This window comes from Pseudoliparis swirei, chromosome 23, assembly GCF_029220125.1.
Source record: "Pseudoliparis swirei isolate HS2019 ecotype Mariana Trench chromosome 23, NWPU_hadal_v1, whole genome shotgun sequence".
NCBI classification, from domain to species: domain Eukaryota; kingdom Metazoa; phylum Chordata; class Actinopteri; order Perciformes; family Liparidae; genus Pseudoliparis; species Pseudoliparis swirei.
Window position 1 is genome coordinate 2,278,213 of NC_079410.1, and position 21,213 is coordinate 2,299,425.

At 44.1% G+C, this 21,213-nt stretch overlaps 2 protein-coding genes across 4 annotated transcripts in view; one reads left to right on the plus strand and one right to left on the minus strand.

Annotated features, from left to right (window-relative positions):
- LOC130188399 (mpv17-like protein) overlaps positions 1-2,046 on the minus strand; it is a 5,033-nt gene extending 2,987 nt beyond the window's left edge. For both annotated transcript variants that reach the window (XR_008830610.1, XM_056406758.1), the window contains exons 1-2: positions 892-2,046; positions 506-576 (exon numbers count right to left, since the gene is read on the minus strand). Coding sequence is in view for 1 of the 2 variants with exons in the window: in XM_056406758.1 (XP_056262733.1) it covers positions 506-576; positions 892-1,198 (378 nt within the window). In the remaining variant the exon portion in view is untranslated. The remainder of the gene's footprint in view (positions 1-505; positions 577-891) is intronic.
- A 994-nt stretch (positions 2,047-3,040) lies between these two features.
- crlf3 (cytokine receptor-like factor 3) lies at positions 3,041-21,131 on the plus strand. 2 transcript variants are annotated; one of them, XM_056406728.1, is made up of 10 exons: positions 3,062-3,128; positions 3,218-3,262; positions 11,419-11,546; positions 13,583-13,790; positions 13,883-13,970; positions 17,261-17,438; positions 17,518-17,746; positions 18,223-18,361; positions 18,559-18,671; positions 19,278-21,131. In XM_056406728.1, the coding sequence occupies exons 3-10, from the start codon at positions 11,430-11,432 to the stop codon at positions 19,541-19,543; spliced, it is 1,338 nt and encodes a 445-aa protein (XP_056262703.1). In that variant the 5' UTR covers positions 3,062-3,128; positions 3,218-3,262; positions 11,419-11,429; the 3' UTR covers positions 19,544-21,131. The 2 variants fall into 2 exon arrangements, with proteins under 2 accessions (XP_056262702.1, XP_056262703.1); XM_056406727.1 differs by lacking the exon at positions 3,218-3,262 and having other exon boundaries at positions 3,041-3,128.
- The last annotated feature ends 82 nt before the right edge of the window (positions 21,132-21,213 follow it).

Here is a 21,213-nt window from a genome sequence, read left to right on the forward strand (position 1 = left end):
TTTTGTGTCCACATCAGAGCTCAGGATACCCGTTGGTCTTTAGGTCTAACCCCTAACCCCTAACCCCCGACCCTTCAGGAGAAAAGAGATGACAGCTTTCCCGATTTATGAGTGAAAACTGCCCATTGCTGCATCAACAAAATTACATTTCTATGACATAACATTCATGGAACAAGGTGTTGCGTAATATATAATCTACTTATGTAGAAATATCACATGTTGTGTGTATGTACATAATTTATTTCCATCACTAAAGGATTAAACTTCTTTTTGAGGTTATGAACGCAATTACATCAGCATGACACTGATTTATATATATATTTCTTTGTTTTTCTTTTCTTTTTTTTATCTGCTCGCATTCCTCATAAATTACCCAACATGCTCCGCGGGGCTTCGTGCCTACTGCCCAGAAGCAGCATGCGGCGCAATCTAGGTTAATCTGCTGGAGAGGTCGCTTCATGTGTCTGTGGATGGGCAAGGTGACCCGCGTCGAGGCCTCACTCACCTGCCAGGTGTTGGAGAACTTCTCCCTCCAGTCCTCCAGGATGTCCTCCTTCCCCTCCAGGAAGCTCACTCCTGCGGGACACGCGGACACGTTTACGCGCAGTTCAGGGGAGACGTGCGCCATTACGCACGGTTAAAACGTGCGTTACGGCTCCTCACAGTGACCCAAGTTAAGGATTGAGCTCAACAGGAAGCTCATCACCTCACTGCTGACTGCACATTTGACATATTTATAACTGATGAGTGATATTTGAGTCGGTTAGGTGAGATTAAACAAAGAGTTCGATATTTGGATGTTTTGGGCATCAGATTATATTCGTCTCAAATCAAACAGAACCAGTGTCTCCACGTCAAACCCAACTCTACAAGTGTCTGAGACCCTGTTACCTGTGTAGAAGACGCTGGTGGCCAAAGGAGACGCGAAGCTCTGGTCCAGCAGCAATTTGCGGAACACCATCCCGGCGGACTTCCCGGGGAAACGCCTCTCCAGGGCTCGCAGCCAGAAGTAATTGAAGTTTCCATGGAAACTGATGGCCACGATGGCCACGTCGCGAGTGTGTTTCCAGTCCATGCGCTCCTCCTGGGCAATGAGCTGGTGGACGAGGTCGCCACCGGCGAACAAACACCCGTACAGAGTGACGTTGGCGAGCCAGGGGAACCGTTTGGCGACTTCTTTCAGGACCGCGCGCCTCATCTTAGAAGCTGGGGAGGAAAGTGGTGCTGCGCGGTCCCTCAAACGGCTGCGATTCGGGAATCGAGGCGCAAAAGCATCGCGGTTAAAAGGATCTGACTCGGCCCTGCTGTCAGTCGGACGCGATCCATCTGTGCGCGGTGTAATCAGGGAGGGATTAGAAGGCTCCACCGGCAGCGGTAATATCACACGTTACCGGATCTCAGATAGAGAGAGAGAGAAATTGCAGAATCCTCCCAAAAAAAGAAAAAGTTTCTCAAACACTCCTATCGGCTCCTCGTGCGTAAAAACCTGCCATGGCACAGCCGTGGTCATTGTTGGAGAGTGCGCCTCTTACTGCGTCCTGGAGTTTTGTGCGTAAAAGGCATCAGATCCCTCCGCCGGGAGGGAAACACGGAGACGCTTCAGGGGAAACACACAAATATTAAAACTGGACCATTCCGTTTCGCTCCCGACAAATCCTGCGGGTCACGCGCTAATCCGATGGATTGTCCCCGCGCCCGGCTACGTCACCGCGTTCAGACAGACCGCCCACGCCTCTCTCTCTCTCTCTCTCTCTCTCTCTCTCTCTCTCTCTATCTCTCTCCATCCATCTCTCGTTTCATATACAATAACGTTATTTAAGGAAGCGTGTAATAATAAACCTGCAAGCTTGTGGTCAGAAAATCGACACCGAGAGGTCACGTGATCACACCTGAGGCAGGGTGGTGCTCCTGCCCTATCTGGAAAAGGCCACACCTCCAATTACTCCACCTTAATGAGAAGCTGTATATAAATACTGCCTTCCTCCTCTCGTTCTTTTATTTTGTACGTGAGTTTCCTCACTAAAATGTTTGGTTTACACTCCTGTTTGTGTTGATTGTTACATGTAAAGTAATACACAGGAAAATAAAAGTGCTCTGCATTCTGCATTGGCTCGTGCCTCATCCGTGTTCTCTCCAACATGCTCCAGCCCACTTCACATAAGGGTTAAGAGTAAAACAACTGCAATCTGTTTAATTAAATGTAGAACAAAGGGTGTGTATATATTCTCTCTGATCCATCAAACATGGATCTTTTAAGAATCTGGGACCTCAATTCCAGTGAACACGTGCTGTATCCATGACAACCAACAGAGGGCGACATCACCTCACATAGAGCCAATGAGCTCACCTGTTACCTGAACGTAACATACCGGTTTACTATCGCTGTCAAACCCCTCGTGCTTTATTTGTTTTGCTGTGTTCTTTAAGGCTATTTGAATAGCACACAATGAGTGACTTTTTAATTCATTGCATCAACTGTTGCAGGATCAGTTTAGTTATTGTACGACTTTGACAACTGAATAGTTTTTCACTTTTTGTTTCTTTCAGATCTCTTTAATCTAAATATCAGTACAAATAAAGGTTATTGCAATTGTAATACACAGATATTAGGATGTACCAATCATCACATAACATATGTAAAGATGTGTTCAATTAAAATATCCTCAATTTACAATGCAGGTGTTACATGTAAGATCCGTAAATATTTCCAGTTGTGCATAAAAACATTATTGTGTAAAGCAAGGGGAAATGAGTGAATACTTGAGGAAAAAGATAATTCATGTCGTTAAATTTATATTTATAAATATAAATGTATGTGATAGTGTCACATATGACATATTTATTTTAACATAATACATAAAATGTGAAATAAAATATAGAAATACACACACTACAACAACTAATGTGTTTTGTGCAACACTTTATCATGAGGGGGCGGGAACAAAGCGACTCCCAATACGATTGGCCGGTTTCCCTGTCGGTCATATCCGTCCCGCCTGTGATTGGCCGTTGGCCTGAACGTTTCGGATGTGTACTTTTTTTGGTCGAATTGAGCAAAAACTTCGGAGGCTCCGAGCTGATTCGTGACTTTCGGGGATTAAATGGCCACCAGAAAGCTGTGAGAACAGGTACGTGTGTAAAAACATCTTCTTTTTAATTAAAAACGATATAGTCGTTGTTTTCTCCCGTTGGTTGAGTGTCATTGTCTTATTTTCAGACCGCGCGCGAGCTCGACCTCGACTTTCTTCTTCTGGTGTTTTCTGTGAGTAGAATAACCGTTAAAATGTCGCCTCGCTAACTCCGTTAAAAAAACGTTAAATCTCTCAAAAATCTGGATTACCGGCGTCCACGACAGCTCTGTTCTGCCTCACTAACGGGACGATTATTACTTTCATTAATTTTTTTCGCCCGCTTCGCCTCGTCTTCTTCTTCCACCCAGAAGACACCCGGGGACGACTGTCTTTAAAGTGGTGCTTTTTAATGGATTAAAAGATGTCTCTCAATAAACGTCTTTCCCGCCGAACTTCTCTTAAGTATGAGTTTAGAGGAAGCTCATAACGGGGACTGCGAGTCGCTCGTGGGTTCGCCGACGGCGGCGACATCTTAAAAACAGGAGGGTTGCGAACAGAGTTCCGCCGAAGTGGATTTCATCGGGATCGGATCCACCGACGTGACAGTCGACTTTTATAAATATAAATATGTATATATGAGGCGTTAATAGTGCATTTAAGCACTTTATATTCGTGAGACCCTGAAGCTTTGACGTCATGAAAACGACGACAACAATACGGAAGTTGTTTAGAGCGAGTTGAGACACGTCCTGCTGTCTCTTCTCTCCTGGGGTGTGATCTAATTATTAGAATAATAATAATAATGCTAATAATAATACTGTGGTTTTGCACGTGAGAGCCTCTGTCTCGTGCAGCTGATTGAAATATGAAACGTGTGAAATCTAAATCGGGTCTAAGTAGCATTGGGGGGGGGAAACATTTTGTGCACGTAAACATCCATTAATTAATTAATTAATTAAATTAATCCATAAATACAATAAAACTAATACAATCAACCTAAATATCCCTGAGAAAAAAGGTGTCCAAAAAGAGCATTAAAGCATCAATAATACATGTTGGTATATATTCGTATCATCATATATCATATATATCTACACATTTACACACGTGGGAGTTTTGAGATTTTTGGAAGGATTATAAACTACTAAGTTTGCATTGGAGTTAAAGTAACTTGCAAATAGTTTTCATAATTGGTGAATCGCTTCAGCATTTCAACTTTTAAAAGCCGAGGATATTCTGACCTGAGACCAGCAATGCTTCTGTCATTTAAAAACAAAATATTTTATTATTAATCGATTATCAGAGTTTGAGCTTCATCTGAAGGACCGGCTCGCTAACGAGGCTAGCAGTTTCCCTCCGCTTCCAGTCTTTGTGCTAAGCTAAAGTAACTTTGAGCTAGCTAGGAAAGGATCTCCTTTTTCTGACTAGAGGTGAAACATGACTCATCATTTATCTCTGAAGACATAGTTCACTGGATTCTCTGGTGCCTCTGATCTGGACATATTGATCCGCCTCGTTGTGGGTTTGCCATCGAGGCGTCAGGGCGCTCTGAAGTGAGGTGGTCACATGGTGCGACTCACTTCCTCTCCAAGACGCTGTAGAGGAAGCCGGCCGACCGCGAGGCTGTCTCACGACGCCCCGAGGAAGACGAGGAGGACGAAGAGGACGAAGACAAACGTCCAACGGGTCTTTTGCTTTATTACCGTCGTCAAATAGAGTGACGGAGAGTCTCTATGACTACTGACTCTACTACTACTGACTCTACTACTACTGACTCTATTACTACTGACTCTACTACTACTGACTCTATTGCTACTGACTATTACTACTGACTCTATTGCTACTGACTCTATTGCTACTGACTCTACTACTACTGACTCTATTGCTACTGACTCTATTGCTACTGACTCTACTGCTACTGACTACTACTACTGACTCTACTACTACTGACTCTACTACTACTGACTCTATTGCTACTGACTATTACTACTGACTCTATTACTACTGACTCTATTGCTACTGACTCTATTGCTACTGACTCTACTACTACTGACTACTACTACTGACTCTACTACTGACTCTATTACTACTGACTCTATTACTACTGACTATTGCTACTGACTATTACTACTGACTCTACTACTACTGACTATTACTACTGACTACTACTACTGACTATTACTACTGACTATTGCTACTGACTCTACTACTACTGACTACTACTGACTCTACTACTACTGACTCTATTGCTACTGACTCTACTACTACTGACTACTACTACTGACTCTACTACTACTGACTCTATTGCTACTGACTACTACTACTGACTCTATTGCTACTGACTCTATTGCTACTGACTCTACTACTGACTCTACTACTACTGACTCTACTACTACTGACTCTATTACTACTGACTCTACTACTACTGACTCTATTGCTACTGACTATTACTACTGACTCTATTGCTACTGACTCTATTGCTACTGACTCTACTACTACTACTGACTCTGCTACACTACTACTGCTACCTACTACTGACTACTACTGACTACTACTACTGACTCTATGCTGCACTACTACTGACTATTACTACTGACTCTATTGCTACTGACTCTGCTACTGACTCTACTACGACTACTACTGACTCTATTGCTACTGACTCTACTACTACTGACTATTGCTACTGACTCTATTACGACTGACTATTACTACTGACTCTATTGCTACTGACTATTACTACTGACTCTATTACTACTGACTCTATTGCTACTGACTATTGCTACTGACTCTACTACTACTGACTATTGCTACTGACTCTATTGCTACTGACTCTACTACTGACTCTACTACTACTGACTCTATTACTACTGACTCTACTACTACTGACTCTATTACTACTGACTCTACTACTACTGACTATGACTACTGACTCTACTACTACTGACTATTACTACTGACTCTACTACTACTGACTCTATTACAACTGACTATTACTACTGACTCTACTGCTACTGACTATTACTTCTGACTATTGCTACTGACTCTACTACGACTACTACTGACTCTATTGCTACTGACTCTACTACTACTGACTCTATTGCTACTGACTACTGACTATGACTACTGACTATTACTACTGACTATTGCAACTGACTACTACTACTGACTCTATTGCAACTGACTACTACTGACTACTACTACTGACTACTGACTACTACTACTGACTATTACTACTGACTCTACTACTACTGACTACTACTACTGACTCTACTACTACTGACTATTACTACTGACTCTGCTACTGACTACTACTGACTCTACTACTACTGACTACTGACTATTACTACTGACTCTACTACTACTGACTCTATTGCTACTGACTCTACTACTACTGACTATTACTACTGACTCTACTACTGACTGACTATGACTCCTGACTCTATTGCTACTGACTCTATTACTACTGACTATGACTACTGACTACTACTACTGACTATTACTACTGACTACTACTACTGACTCTACTACTACTGACTCTATTACTACTGACTACTACTACTGACTATTACTACTGACTCTACTACTACTGACTACTACTACTGACTCTACTACTACTGACTCTATTACTACTGACTATTACTACTGACTCTACTACTACTGACTCTATTACTACTGACTCTATGACTACTGACTACTACTACTGAGTATTACTACTGACTACTACTACTGACTACTACTACTGACTCTACTACTACTGACTACTACTACTGACTCTATTACTACTGACTACTACTACTGACTATGACTACTGACTCTATGACTACTGACTATTACTACTGACTCTATGACTACTGACTCTATTACTTCTGACTCTATTGCTACTGACTCTATTACTACTGACTACTACTACTGACTATTACTACTGACTCTATTACTACTGACTACTACTACTGACTACTACTACTGACTCTATTACTACTGACTCTATGACTACTGACTCTATTACTACTGACTCTATTACTACTGACTATGACTACTGACTCTATTACTACTGACTCTACTACTACTGACTCTATGACTACTGACTATTACTACTGACTCTATGACTACTGACTCTATGACTACTGACTCTATTACTACTGACTACTACTACTGACTCTATGACTACTGACTACTACTACTGACTCTACTACTCCTGACTCTATGACTACTGACTCTTACTACTGACTCTATTACTACTGACTATGACTACTGACTCTATTACTACTGACTCTACTACTACTGACTCTACGACTACTGACTCTATGACTACTGACTACTACTACTGACTCTATTACTGTTCATTAAAATGTTGCTTAACAGGAAGAACATTTGACTGGATCTTGAAACTAAAATACAACGAAATTCTCCATCTTTAAGTAAATGATTAGTCTTAATTCTCTTAAATGTCATAAATGCTGTTGGATTTCTCTCGAGGAATTTAATTTACGATTAATTAAAGTATTTTATATTTTCTGTTGCAATGGACTCAAAATAAGTGACGCAGCAATACATGTGTGTATTTGTTGATCTGATTTTAATTTTTTTTGTATATCTTGTTTGCATATTTTCAAGTCGGATAATTTAAGAAGTTTTTGTTTAGGTGAGAAGGAAGACGTTGTTCATCCTGCTGTAAACGTCTCATCCTGATGGTGGACCTGAGGTCACAGCAAGAAGATCAATGACCCGGCGTCATGTGACCTGCTGAGTGTTTCTATCTGCGTGGGCCTCTGGTTCTGTGGGGTTCTGGTTCTGTGGGGTCCTGGTTCTGTGGGTTTCTGTGGGGTCCTGGTTCTGTGGGGCTCTGGTTCTGTGGGTTTCTGTGGGGTTCTGGTTCTGTGGGGTCCTGGTTCTGTGGGGTCCTGGTTCTGTGGTGTTCTGGTTCTGTGGGGTCCTGGTTCTGTGGGGTTCTGGTTCTGTGGCCACACATCCTCTTCTCAATGATGTATCTTTGCAGTTCTTGTTGCACATTTAACTCCACATACAGAACGTATCGCTTCACTCTGTCCAGCTCTGCTCCGCTGCCTCAGGAGAACATGGCGTCACAATTATTATCCATGAGGCTGGAAAAATAAAGATGTTAATAATTCTGTTCAATAATGTCTAATAATAATAAACAATACAAATAATGTGTAAAAAAAGAAAGAAAAGAAGGATACATTTAATAAACTATATATATATATATATTCATAATAATTGATAGTTAAATAATATAAGAAATATATGAATAAATAGTAATATCTTTTAATAACAATATCTAAATAACAGGTCATTAAAAAATAAAAATGCATAAATGATAATATTCATAAATACAATGATAACAAATTGATAAATAATACAAATAACCAGTAAATATTACCTCTAAACAAAATAAGAGGTCATTAAAAAATAATACATAAATAAATAATCATAATATTCAAAACAAAAGTGATACAAATAATATATAAATAATACAAATAATATATGAATAAATAATACCTTTAATAACTAAATAAGGGATCATTAAAAAATAATATAGAAATAATGATAATATTCATAACAACAATGCAAACAATAGTAATTAAATTTATTTAAAAAAAGAAAACATGACATAATCATCGCGAATTAAAAACTAAATCCGTCAATTAATAATTAATAGTAATGTGTTGGGTGTAGCCCTTTAGGACTTGAGCCGACACGTTTAACCCTCTGTAACACGATGTTCCTGTGGGTCTGGTTTCAGGCTGAGCTGCATCTTTAGGTTGTGTTCCTGTGGGTCTGGTTTCAGGCTGCATCTTTAGGTTGTGTTCATGTGGGTCTGGTTTCAGGCTGCATCTTTAGGTTGTGTTCCTGTGGGTCTGGTTTCAGGCTGCATCTTTAGGTTGTGTTTCTGTGGGTCTGGTTTCAGGCTGCATCTTTAGGTTGTGTTCCTGTGGGTCTGGTTTCAGGCTGAGCTGCATCTTTAGGTTGTGTTTCTGTGGGTCTGGTTTCAGGCTGCATCTTTAGGTTGTGTTCCTGTGGGTCTGGTTTCAGGCTGCATCTTTAGGTTGTGTTCCTGTGGGTCTGGTTTCAGGCTGCATCTTTAGGTTGTGTTTCTGTGGGTCTGGTTTCAGGCTGCATCTTTAGGTTGTGTTCATGTGGGTCTGGTTTCAGGCTGCATCTTTAGGTTGTGTTCATGTGGGTCTGGTTTCAGGCTGCATCTTTAGGTTGTGTTCCTGTGGGTCTGGTTTCAGGCTGCATCTTTAGGTTGTGTTCCTGTGGGTCTGGTTTCAGGCTGCATCTTTAGGTTGTGTTCCTGTGGGTCTGGTTTCAGGCTGCATCTTTAGGTTGTGTTCCTGTGGGTCTGGTTTCAGGCTGCATCTTTAGGTTGTGTTCCTGTGGGTCTGGTTTCAGGCTGCATCTTTAGGTTGTGTTCCTGTGGGTCTGGTTTCAGGCTGCATCTTTAGGTTGTGTTCCTGTGGGTCTGGTTTCAGGCTGCATCTTTAGGTTGTGTTCCTGTGGGTCTGGTTTCAGGCTGCATCTTTAGGTTGTGTTCCTGTGGGTCTGGTTTCAGGCTGCATCTTTAGGTTGTGTTTCTGTGGGTCTGGTTTCAGGCTGCATCTTTAGGTTGTGTTCCTGTGGGTCTGGTTTCAGGCTGCATCTTTAGGTTGTGTTCCTGTGGGTCTGGTTTCAGGCTGCATCTTTAGGTTGTGTTTCTGTGGGTCTGGTTTCAGGCTGCATCTTTAGGTTGTGTTCATGTGGGTCTGGTTTCAGGCTGCATCTTTAGGTTGTGTTCATGTGGGTCTGGTTTCAGGCTGCATCTTTAGGTTGTGTTCCTGTGGGTCTGGTTTCAGGCTGCATCTTTAGGTTGTGTTCCTGTGGGTCTGGTTTCAGGCTGCATCTTTAGGTTGTGTTCATGTGGGTCTGGTTTCAGGCTGCATCTTTAGGTTGTGTTCCTGTGGGTCTGGTTTCAGGCTGCATCTTTAGGTTGTGTTCCTGTGGGTCTGGTTTCAGGCTGCATCTTTAGGTTGTGTTCCTGTGGGTCTGGTTTCAGGCTGCATCTTTAGGTTGTGTTCTTGTGGGTCTGGTTTCAGGCTGCATCTTTAGGTTGTGTTCCTGTGGGTCTGGTTTCAGGCTGCATCTTTAGGTTGTGTTCATGTGGGTCTGGTTTCAGGCTGCATCTTTAGGTTGTGTTCCTGTGGGTCTGGTTTCAGGCTGCATCTTTAGGTTGTGTTCATGTGGGTCTGGTTTCAGGCTGCATCTTTAGGTTGTGTTCATGTGGGTCTGGTTTCAGGCTGCATCTTTAGGTTGTGTTCCTGTGGGTCTGGTTTCAGGCTGCATCTTTAGGTTGTGTTCCTGTGGGTCTGGTTTCAGGCTGCATCTTTAGGTTGTGTTCCTGTGGGTCTGGTTTCAGGCTGCATCTTTAGGTTGTGTTCATGTGGGTCTGGTTTCAGGCTGCATCTTTAGGTTGTGTTCCTGTGGGTCTGGTTTCAGGCTGCATCTTTAGGTTGTGTTCATGTGGGTCTGGTTTCAGGCTGCATCTTTAGGTTGTGTTCATGTGGGTCTGGTTTCAGGCTGCATCTTTAGGTTGTGTTCCTGTGGGTCTGGTTTCAGGCTGCATCTTTAGGTTGTGTTCCTGTGGGTCTGGTTTCAGGCTGCATCTTTAGGTTGTGTTCCTGTGGGTCTGGTTTCAGGCTGCATCTTTAGGTTGTGTTCCTGTGGGTCTGGTTTCAGGCTGCATCTTTAGGTTGTGTTCCTGTGGGTCTGGTTTCAGGCTGCATCTTTAGGTTGTGTTCCTGTGGGTCTGGTTTCAGGCTGCATCTTTAGGTTGTGTTCCTGTGGGTCTGGTTTCAGGCTGCATCTTTAGGTTGTGTTCTTGTGGGTCTGGTTTCAGGCTGCATCTTTAGGTTGTGTTTCTGTGGGTCTGGTTTCAGGCTGCATCTTTAGGTTGTGTTCCTGTGGGTCTGGTTTCAGGCTGCATCTTTAGGTTGTGTTCCTGTGGGTCTGGTTTCAGGCTGCATCTTTAGGTTGTGTTCATGTGGGTCTGGTTTCAGGCTGCATCTTTAGGTTGTGTTCCTGTGGGTCTGGTTTGAGGCTGCATCTTTAGGTTGTGTTCCTGTGGGTCTGGTTTCAGGCTGCATCTTTAGGTTGTGTTCATGTGGGTCTGGTTTCAGGCTGCATCTTTAGGTTGTGTTCCTGTGGGTCTGGTTTCAGGCTGCATCTTTAGGTTGTGTTCCTGTGGGTCTGGTTTCAGGCTGCATCTTTAGGTTGTGTTCATGTGGGTCTGGTTTCAGGCTGAGCTGCATCTTGTGGTTGTGTTGACGCTCATCTCTCTTCCTGTCTGTCTCAGGAGGCGGGACGATGTCTGCGGAGGTGGACGCGTTGCTGCAGGAGGCCAAAGAAAGCATCGAGGCGGCCCAGAACTACCGCAGTGAACTGCAGCAGCGCCTGAATGGGCTGAACCAGGCCCGCACACAGGTAATACACACATAGAGTACACACATCAAGTACACACATTTACAATAGAGGAAGGGCGCTGCAGGGCGCCACCACCGGGCTGCTTATGGAGCCCTTTGGCTCTCCCTTTAGAGTCTAATTCACCTGCTGTGAAGGACACTCGTCTCATGGTGGGATGAGGTGGTGGGAGACGTATATTCAGCTAAAGTACTAATACTACACCTAAAATACTCCACGACAAGTAAAATCCCTCCATTCAAAAGATTACTTTCAGATATAGCACAAGAAAAAGTACAATATCTACCTCTGAGATGTATAAAAAGTAAAATGTTTACCTCTGAGATGTATAAAAAGTGCAATATGTACCTCTGAGAAGTATAAAAAGTACAATATGTACCTCTGCAATGTATAAAAAGAACAATATGTACCTCTGAGATGTATAAAAAGTAAAATATCTACCTCTGAGATGTATAAAAAGTAAAATGTTTACCTCTGAGATGTATAAAAAGTGCGATATGTACCTCTGAGAAGTATAAAAAGTAAAATGTTTACCTCTGAGAAGTATAAAAAGTACAATATGTACCTCTGAGAAGTATAAAAAGTACAATATGTACCTCTGCAATGTATAAAAAGTACAATATGTACTGAAAAGTACAATATGTACCTCTGAGATTCATACAAATTACAATATGTACCTCTGAAATCTATAAAAAGTACAATATGTACCTCTGAGATGTATAAAATGTACAATATGTACCTCTGTAGAGGAGTAACAGAAGAAAGTGAATACTCCAGTACACTAGAAGTACCAGTAAAAGTACTTTGTTGTATTCTATTCAGAGTAATACTCTTTCTCTCTTCTTTCCTCCTGATGTCTAGATGTTTCCTCCAGCTGTAAACAAGTCTTCTGCTTCCTGTTTCCACTCAGTTAGCTTAGCTTAGCATAAAGACTGGAAACGGGGGGAACCGCTAGCATGACTCTGTTTTTTTATCTCCTCTCTGATCATGTGACTTTGTAAACAACCAATCGGTGTTTAAACCAGCAGGAGGAGAGTCAGTCGTCTCATATCCATGAACTACTTTATTAAACCGGACACACGTCTATATATTTACTCGTTTGTAGATGTTTAACACTTCCTGTTTCTAAAGAATGTAATGATATATTTACCTTCTCTGTGAAATCCTCTTGTGTAATTTTGCCTCGATACTGCGATACATTATGTAAATAAAGCTCTGATGATGAAATCTTTAATATATTTATTAACCAGATGAATATTATTTCATACGGCTGAATTGTCACAGTAATTCCTCCGATCACTTTAACTAGTTATTGATTTTGTATGGAGACAAACTGTCTATTCAGTAAAGTAAATAAGTCACTTACACACACATACACATACACACTCACACACTCACAAACACATACACACTCACACACTCACACTCACTCACTAAACATCGTCTCCTCCCGTGTTTGATGACGTTTGCATTTGTTTTTTCTTCCACTGTTATTTTTTTCTCCCAACCGAACCCCAAATATTGATGATTGTCCGTCTGTGTCGCGCTGACAGTCGTCAGGAAGTGATGCTCCAGTGGAACAGTCCACACACACACACACACACACACACACATTTACACACACAAAGTTCAGTGTGTGTGTTTCCAGTATTGTACTATCCTTTATTATCAGTGCAGCAGTTATCAATCAGCCTTCTGTTTCCTGCTCTCTTTCTATTGCTCCCTCTGTACACTCAGTGTGTGTGTGTGTGTGTGTGTGTGTAAATGTGTAAATGTTTTTTCTGCAAAGAGGAACTGAAACATGACCTCTACCGCCGACAATCCCTATAGAAGTCTATGCTTCATGTGTTAAAGCTGCATTCTCTCTCCTGACCACCAGGGGACTCCTCTGGTTGTATAGAAGTCTATGCTTCATGTGTTAAAGCTGCATTCTCTCTCCTGACCACCAGGGGGCGACTCCTCCATAGGTTTTAAAGTTGCAGGATGAAACGTTTTTTTCAAAGCGTGCGCCTCCATTCCTTGTCTCCTCTGTCCTTCAGGTCCAGGGCAGCTCCAGTCAGGCCCGCGAGGCCCTCCGGCGCCACTTCTCGGAGCTGCAGGCGGCGGCGAGCCGTCTGCTGTCGGACCGGTGCGACGCCCTGCTGGCCGAGGTGGATGCCATCGAGGCGGACAGCGTCAAACCGCTGGACGACTGCCAGAGCCTCATCGAGCACGGCGTGGGCCAGGCCGACGAGCTGCTGAGGGAAGGTGACGCCATGTTGTTTTCGTGCTCATGAATACCTCGCCTTCCACTCCAGTGCTTCAGGTTTAATATTCAAACATGGCGCCCGTGTCTCCAGGGGAAGCGGCTCTGCGGTGCGGCCTCGGGGAGAAGGAGGACAAACTGGGCAGCTTCACCAAGAAGGCCATGCATATCCAACTGGACAGGTGGGAACCACACCTGTACCCTTATTGGTCTTATCTGTGAGACAATAAATTAAGAAAACAAGTCTCTTCAAGACACGCCCCTCCAAGACACGCCCCTTCAAGACCCTCCCCCCCAAGACACGCCCCTTCAAGACACTCTCCTCCAAGACACGCCCCTTCAAGACACTCCCCTCCAAGGCACTTCCCTTCAAGACACGCCCCTTCAAGACCCTCCCCCCCAAGGCACTCCCCTCCAAGGCACTTCCCTTCAAGACACTCCCCTTCAAGACACTCCCCCCCCCCAAGACATGCCCCTTCAAGACCCTCCCCCCCAAGGCACTCCCCTTCAAGACACTCCCCCCCCCCCAGACACGCCCCTTCAAGACACTCCCCTGAGTTAATCAGAACTCAGAAGCAATTTACACGCTCGTTTTACGACACGAAACTCCCAGAGTTTGTCAAAACTCAGGAGCAATTTACACGCTCGTTTTTCTCTTTTTACAACACAAAACTTCCAGAGTTTAATCAGAACTCAGAAGCAATTTACACGCTCGTTTAACTTATCACACAGTCATCAACAATGCCCTGGAACAGTTTTCTAACACACTTTTACCACTGTAAATCTAAATGTTTAGTTTTAACACACTACAATGACTGACATTTTACTCACGCATCCTCTGGTCAAATTTGTTTTTTTACTATAACTACAATATGCAGAATTCAATTAAATAGATTTCTGCTTACCTTTTTTATTTGTTCAGGCCTGAGACCAGTTGAGGATGGGTGTGTAATCTGCCGATGGACTTCTCTCAGGATCTCCAGGTCCCGGACCCTAGGCACGGGTCGGGGGACTCGCACCTCTTCGTCCAAAAATGGTCACCGTTTCACCGTTATATCACATCAGGGTCACCAATTTGTCGAAGGTTGGGAAAAGATGACCAGGACGGCAAAGTAAAATTCAAAACGAAGTGGATTTAATCAAGTGCGGTAGAACAAAAGTCCAAAGACACAAAACATTTAACGTGCAGCACGGGCCTGGATGAAGTCAGCTCAAAGCATCGTTCAATAACAGACTGCCGTTCTCCAGGATAACATGACTCTTTATATCTTTAAGAGCAAGCGTGATTAGATAATATAGATGGAGACGTCACTCGGTTTAATCTTTGTCCGTCTCATCGTTGGAGCTCAGGGTGGAGCTCAGGGTGGAGCGCAGGGTGGTCCCACCCTCTGGGCTCACGATCTTCTCGTCATCATCATAATCAGTGTGTGTGTATGTTGTTCTCCATCTAAAGCAGGAGCTGTGCAGTTTCTTTAAAATAATAGAAACTAAAAGGCATTGAAACTATCTGTTGATTACAAAAACAAATTATTTGACGGTGACAGGTACGGCTCTTATTAAATCTCAATTCTACGACTGAGCGGTCAGGGTGAGGTCAGAGCCTGTGTGGATGTGTCATCTTCTGGCCGAGGTCAAGAAGTGTTTGTACCTACAGTATCTGTGCTTCTTATCCAGCAGTGTCAGTATGTTCCAAAGCATGTGGGTGAGCATGAGTATGCAGGGTTTTTCCTGGGTCAAAATGGGTCTTCGGTGCTCCCCAAAAAAATGTTGGGCTGTTGAGTGATCAGCAGCTGGCCACTCGATCCATTCACGCACCTCACAGTTACGTATTGATCAGACAAGAAGACACGCTTATCAACTCCAGTGTTTCCCCGACTATTATAACAGGGTGAAATCTCCGCCCCGCAAACAATTCTCGGCTCGCGCGACAGAGCGATGCGCGCGCCGGCATCGAAGCTCTGCTGTGATGCGCGCACACAGGTGAGCACCTTCCCCCCCCCCCCCTCCCTCCCGTCAACAACTCTTCTCGGCTCGCGCGCGCCAGAGCTCCGATGCCGGCGCGCGCCTCGCGGACTCTTTTTTTCCTTAGGCGCTCGGGATTTGTCATAGGCGCTCGGGAAAACGGCTTAGGCGCGCACCCACATTTTCTCTATGCAGGAAAAACCCTGGTATGTGCTGTTCTCTCTCTGGTCAGAGCCCTACTGCGTTAGAAGGACACTTTGGCTGTGTCTACTACCGGACACTTGAGCACTTGAGCACTGCCTTTCAGTCCTTCGGGCGCCACACTGACACAACCAGCAGAATTCAGTGCACTGAAAGTACCCGGATGGCGCACTGCAAACGGGAAAAACATGCAGTGTAAAACGATGGACACTACTGGCCCTAAACGGGCGCCATCTTGGCCACGTAGCGGAAGAGGAGGAGCCCTTTCGCCAGCTTTTCATTTTATTTCTAAAACAATGGCGGACGAGATGGCGACGGTAGCACAAGCGGTCGACCACGGAGGCTCCTGCCGCGATTGTGGAGGTATCGCAGTTTCCACATGGGGTGGAGAAAGGTAAACAAGGGACACAAAGAGGGCAGGAAGTGCTTCATTTTGTAGCTGTATGGTGTAAAATACACTACATCACTTTAAGTTTCACGGGTATCGCAAGCAGATTTGCGTACGTAACTCCCGGCTTAATTTCGCGGGTGCCGTGAACAGATTTGCGTCCGTCACTTCCGCCAAGTGGTTAACGTAAAGTGTTCCATTTGATACAGACTCACAGCCACGCAGGGCACTAAGATGTCAGGGCTCTGTGTTGCAGGGTCCTGACTAAAGTGTCCGGTAGACACAGCCACTGTATGGTGCTTCGGGGCCTTAATGCAAAGTGAGGGACATGGGGTACTATGTATGTATTTTTATATTCTTAACACAAGACACGCCCCTTCAAGACACTCCCCTCCAAGACACGCCCCTTCAAGATATGCCCCTCCAAGACACACCCCTTCAAGACACACCCCCCCAAGATACGCCCCTGCAAAACACTCTCCCCCAAGACACGCCCATTCACAACAATGAAACGCCCCTTCATGACAATGACACGCCCATTCACAACAATGACCCGCCCCTTCATGACAATGACACGCCCCTTCATGACAACGACACGCCCCTTCAAGACACTCCCCCCAAGACACGACCCTCCAAGACACGCCCCCCCCAAGACACTCTCCTTCAAGACACTCCCCCCCCAAGACACTCTCCTTCAAGCCACTCCCCCCAAGACACGACCCTCCAAGACACGCCCCAAGATACGCCCCTACAAAACACTCCCCCCCCCAGACACGCCCCTTCACAACAATGACACGCCCCTTCATGACAACGACACGCCCCTTCACAACAATGACCCGCCCCTTCACAACAATGACACGCCCCTTCCTGACAACGACACGCTAATTCACGACGCCTCCCTGTTGTATCTGTGTTTTCCAGCCTGCCCGAGGTGCCGGCGCTGGTGGACGTGCCGTGTGTCTCCGCCCAGCTGGACGACTCCCTGCTGGGCCTCCTGAGGGACCGGGTGTCCCGCCTCGGCTCCGTCTCCTCCCGCCCGCCGGTCCAGATCGAGGAGCTGCAGGAGAGGCCGGGCAGCATCCTGGTCCGCTGGTGTAAGGTCAGCGCAGAACGCACCCCCGACGCCGCGGCCGCCATTGTTATTACCGTCGATGCTATTGTTATCGTCGTACCGTCAGGTGGACGAGGACTTCGCGGCGGCGGATTATCGGATGCAGCACCGGCGCTCCGGCGGCGGGAAGAGCCAGTACGAGGACGCCTACATCGGTCGGGACTCCGACTTCCTGGTCCTCCACCTGGACCCGCACACGGACTACCTGTTCAGGGTCTGCGCTCGCGGGGAGGGGCGCACCGAGTGGAGCCCCTGGAGCGTCCCGCAGACGGGGTACACCACGCTGGCGCCGCACGGTGGGTGGAGACTCGGAGGGGGTGGAGATGCTCTTTAATTGGATGAAAGCACCCGTCATATATAATAATGCCTAGAGTATTTATATCTGATATATAAAACAAATATTTCTAATTATTATATTTATATATATGTATTTTATATATATATTATTTTATATTATATTATAGTATATATAATTTATACGTCTTTTCTTTTTTCTTCTATATATATTTCTTTATATTTTTAAAAATGTTTTTTATATTTAGAAAATATATACATTTTATATATTTATATATATATTATTTATATACATTATATATATTCAATATATTTTCATATATTTACTTTATACATATTGTATATTTCTTTTATATATATATATATATAATTTATATATATTTCATACATATCTATGTATTTTTTATACAGATATATATATTCTGTATATATTATATATATTTTTTAAATATATATATATATATATATTTTATTTCAGAGTGGCGTCCGGGCTCTGACGGCTACATCCTGAGCAGCAGGAGGAACATCGCTCTGCGCAGTGACTCCGCCCCCCCGCGCTGCCCTGTCCTCTATTCCAACGCACCCACCTACTTCTGTGGCCAGACGCTCACCTTCAAGTACGAGCGCCGGCCCACCGCCACGCCCCACCGCCACGCCCCAGAGAGGGCCCGTCTCACTGTGTGTGTGTGTGTGTGTGTGTGTGTGTGTGTGTGTGTGTGTGTGTGTGTGTGTGTGTGTGTGTGTGTGTGTGTGTGTGTGTGTGTGTGTGTGTGTGTGTGTGTGTGTGTGTGTGTGTGTGTGTGTGTGTGTGTAGGATGGCGGCGGCCGGTCAGATGGATCGGAGGGACAGTCTCGGCGTGTGCGTGGACAACCGCAAAGGGGCGGAGTCTCTGCAGAGAGACCAGGCCGTCTGCATCTCCACCAACGGTACACCACAAGTCTAAAGAGCGGGGGGGGGGGGGGTATTGATCGTAGTAGTATTGACAATAGTATTGATCGTAGTAGCATTGATAGTAGTATTGATTGTGGTATTAATGGTAGTAGTATTGATCCTAGTAGTCTTGATTGCGGTATTGATCGTAGTAGTATTGACAGTAGTAATGATCGTGGTATTGATCGTAGTAGTATTAATTGTGGTATTGATCGTGGTAATATTGACATTAGTATTGATCATGGTAGTATTGATTGTGGTAGTATTGATCGTGGTAGTATTGATAGTAGTATTGATCGTGGTAATATTGACATTAGTATTGATCGTAGTAGTATTGATCGTGGTAATATTGACATTAGTATTGATCGTGGTAGTATTGATTGTAGTATTGATTGTGGTAATATTGACATTAGTATTGATCGTAGTAGTATTGATCGTGGTAGTATTGACATTAGTATTGATCGTGGTAGTATTGATAGTAGTATTGATCGTGGTAATATTGACATTAGTATTGATCGTGGTAGTATTGATTGTAGTAGTATTGATCGTGGTAGTATTGATCGTAGTATTATTGATCTTGGTATTGATCGTGTCCCTCCCAGGCGCCGTGTTCGTCAACGGGAAGGAGATGACCAACCAGCTGCCGGCGGTGGCGTTGGGCTCGTGCGTGACCTTTGACATGGAGCTGGTGAACCTGCTCCCCGTGGGCGGCGGCGGCCTGAGTGACGGAGGCCACTTCAAGCTGAGGGTCACCATCGGCTCCGGCAGCCGGGAGGTGGTGTTTGATTGGCTGGTGGAGCAGGCCGTGGACTGCCTCTTCTTCGGCTGCTCCTTCGGCCACTCGGGCTGGAAGGTTCTGGTGTTTTAACGGATCCTCCTCTTTATTTTTTTATTTTTTTATCTGCTGGAGTTTTCCTCGTCTGTTGTTTGTTTGTTGACTTTGGAAATAATCCGTTTGTTGTCCTCCCAGAATCTCAGCATCCGGGTCGCCAGCTTCTCCCAGTATTTGTCTGTGATTCACCGGATCTCCTTTTCGATGCCGCGCTAGTATTACGGCCTTTTTAAGGTTTTTCTTCTTTTTTAATAACAGAAAAAAAATGGGGCTCAAATTTACAAGAAAATAAAACGTGGATATTCTTTGACGTTATAGATTTGCTGGAAAAGTTTGTTTTATTTTATAACTACTAATATATTTAATACATTTAGCACTTTTTGCATTGTTCGTTTAACAAAAAACACAATTGAAACGCAAACCCTTCCGGAGGAGATTTAAAGGGACAGTACGCCCATGAAACGCAAACTGGCCGGAGGAGATTTAAAGGGACAGTACGCATCCGTGTATTACGAGAGTCCGCTGTATGTGAAAAGAGCTCGGTGCCTCTGATGTAGTACCCCGATAACACCACAACTATCCCTTTAAATGGCTCAAAGACCCCCCCACCCCACCCCACCGCTTCCTGCTTCAGTCTTTTCGCTCGCTCACAGACAGCTGACTCGTCTGAGCCAATCAGAAAGCTTGAGGAATGTTGTGAGTTCCTGCATGTTTTTAAAAGTAGCGCTTCCTTCGGGTTGTTTTCTTTGAGATTGATCTTTTGAATCTAAAATCTGCCGTTGTCCTAGCGACGCGCTCGTGGATTTCTTAACGTTCCGATATTCTTGAGTCGCCGATGAAATAAAATGACGTTCAGGACGAGTCGTTTAATCATCTTCAAATAATCCATTCAAAAGAAATCTGTTAGGAGCTCCAGGATTTATTCTTTGCCATTTTCTCTCCATCAAAACAACAACAGGAGGCGTTTGTTGACGTTGTGGAGCAGCGGTGCATCATGGGAGTTGTCTTCATCCTTACATTTTCTTTAGAAACTAAAAACTAAACTCTTGAGTAAAATAAAGTGTTCTTTCTGCCTCTAAAAGATAAACCTGCTCTTTAGACTTTGAGCTTAACTTTTAAAGCCGAAGACGTGAACTTTACTTTTTATTTTTAAACATTGGAGCTGCTGATGAACATTTATCTGGAGGAGAAGTTACTACTGGAGAGTTTACAGAGTTCACCGGAGGAATATCAAGAGGCTTGATTTGAAAACAGATTCACACGGTTTGGATTAAAGTTCTTCTTTTGGATTTTAAACTCGTTTTGTGGAATATTTTAACTGTTGATATGTTCTTAATGTTGATGAATCCGCCAGTACGACAAAAAGTACGAAATTACAGTCTTCAAATGTCTCACTTTGTTAATCCACGTCTGAGCCGAGGCTAACGTTCCCCCCCGTTTCCAGTGTTTGTGCTAAGCTAACTGTGATAAAGCGTAATGTATTATTACGTGTTGTTATTTTGGGGAAGTTTCTCATGAATGTATTTCCTCTCGGAGACGGTTCGGAACCAGCGCCCCCTGCTGGTCAAACCGCTGCTGTCGGGGATGTTGTGTTCAATAAAGGTCAAAGATGTTGAGACAGGAAGTGGAGTTCTCCCCTTTCAATGTAAAGGTACAGTTTAGTGATTATCTGGATTTATTAGAAGTATTCAGATCAGTGAAAGTAC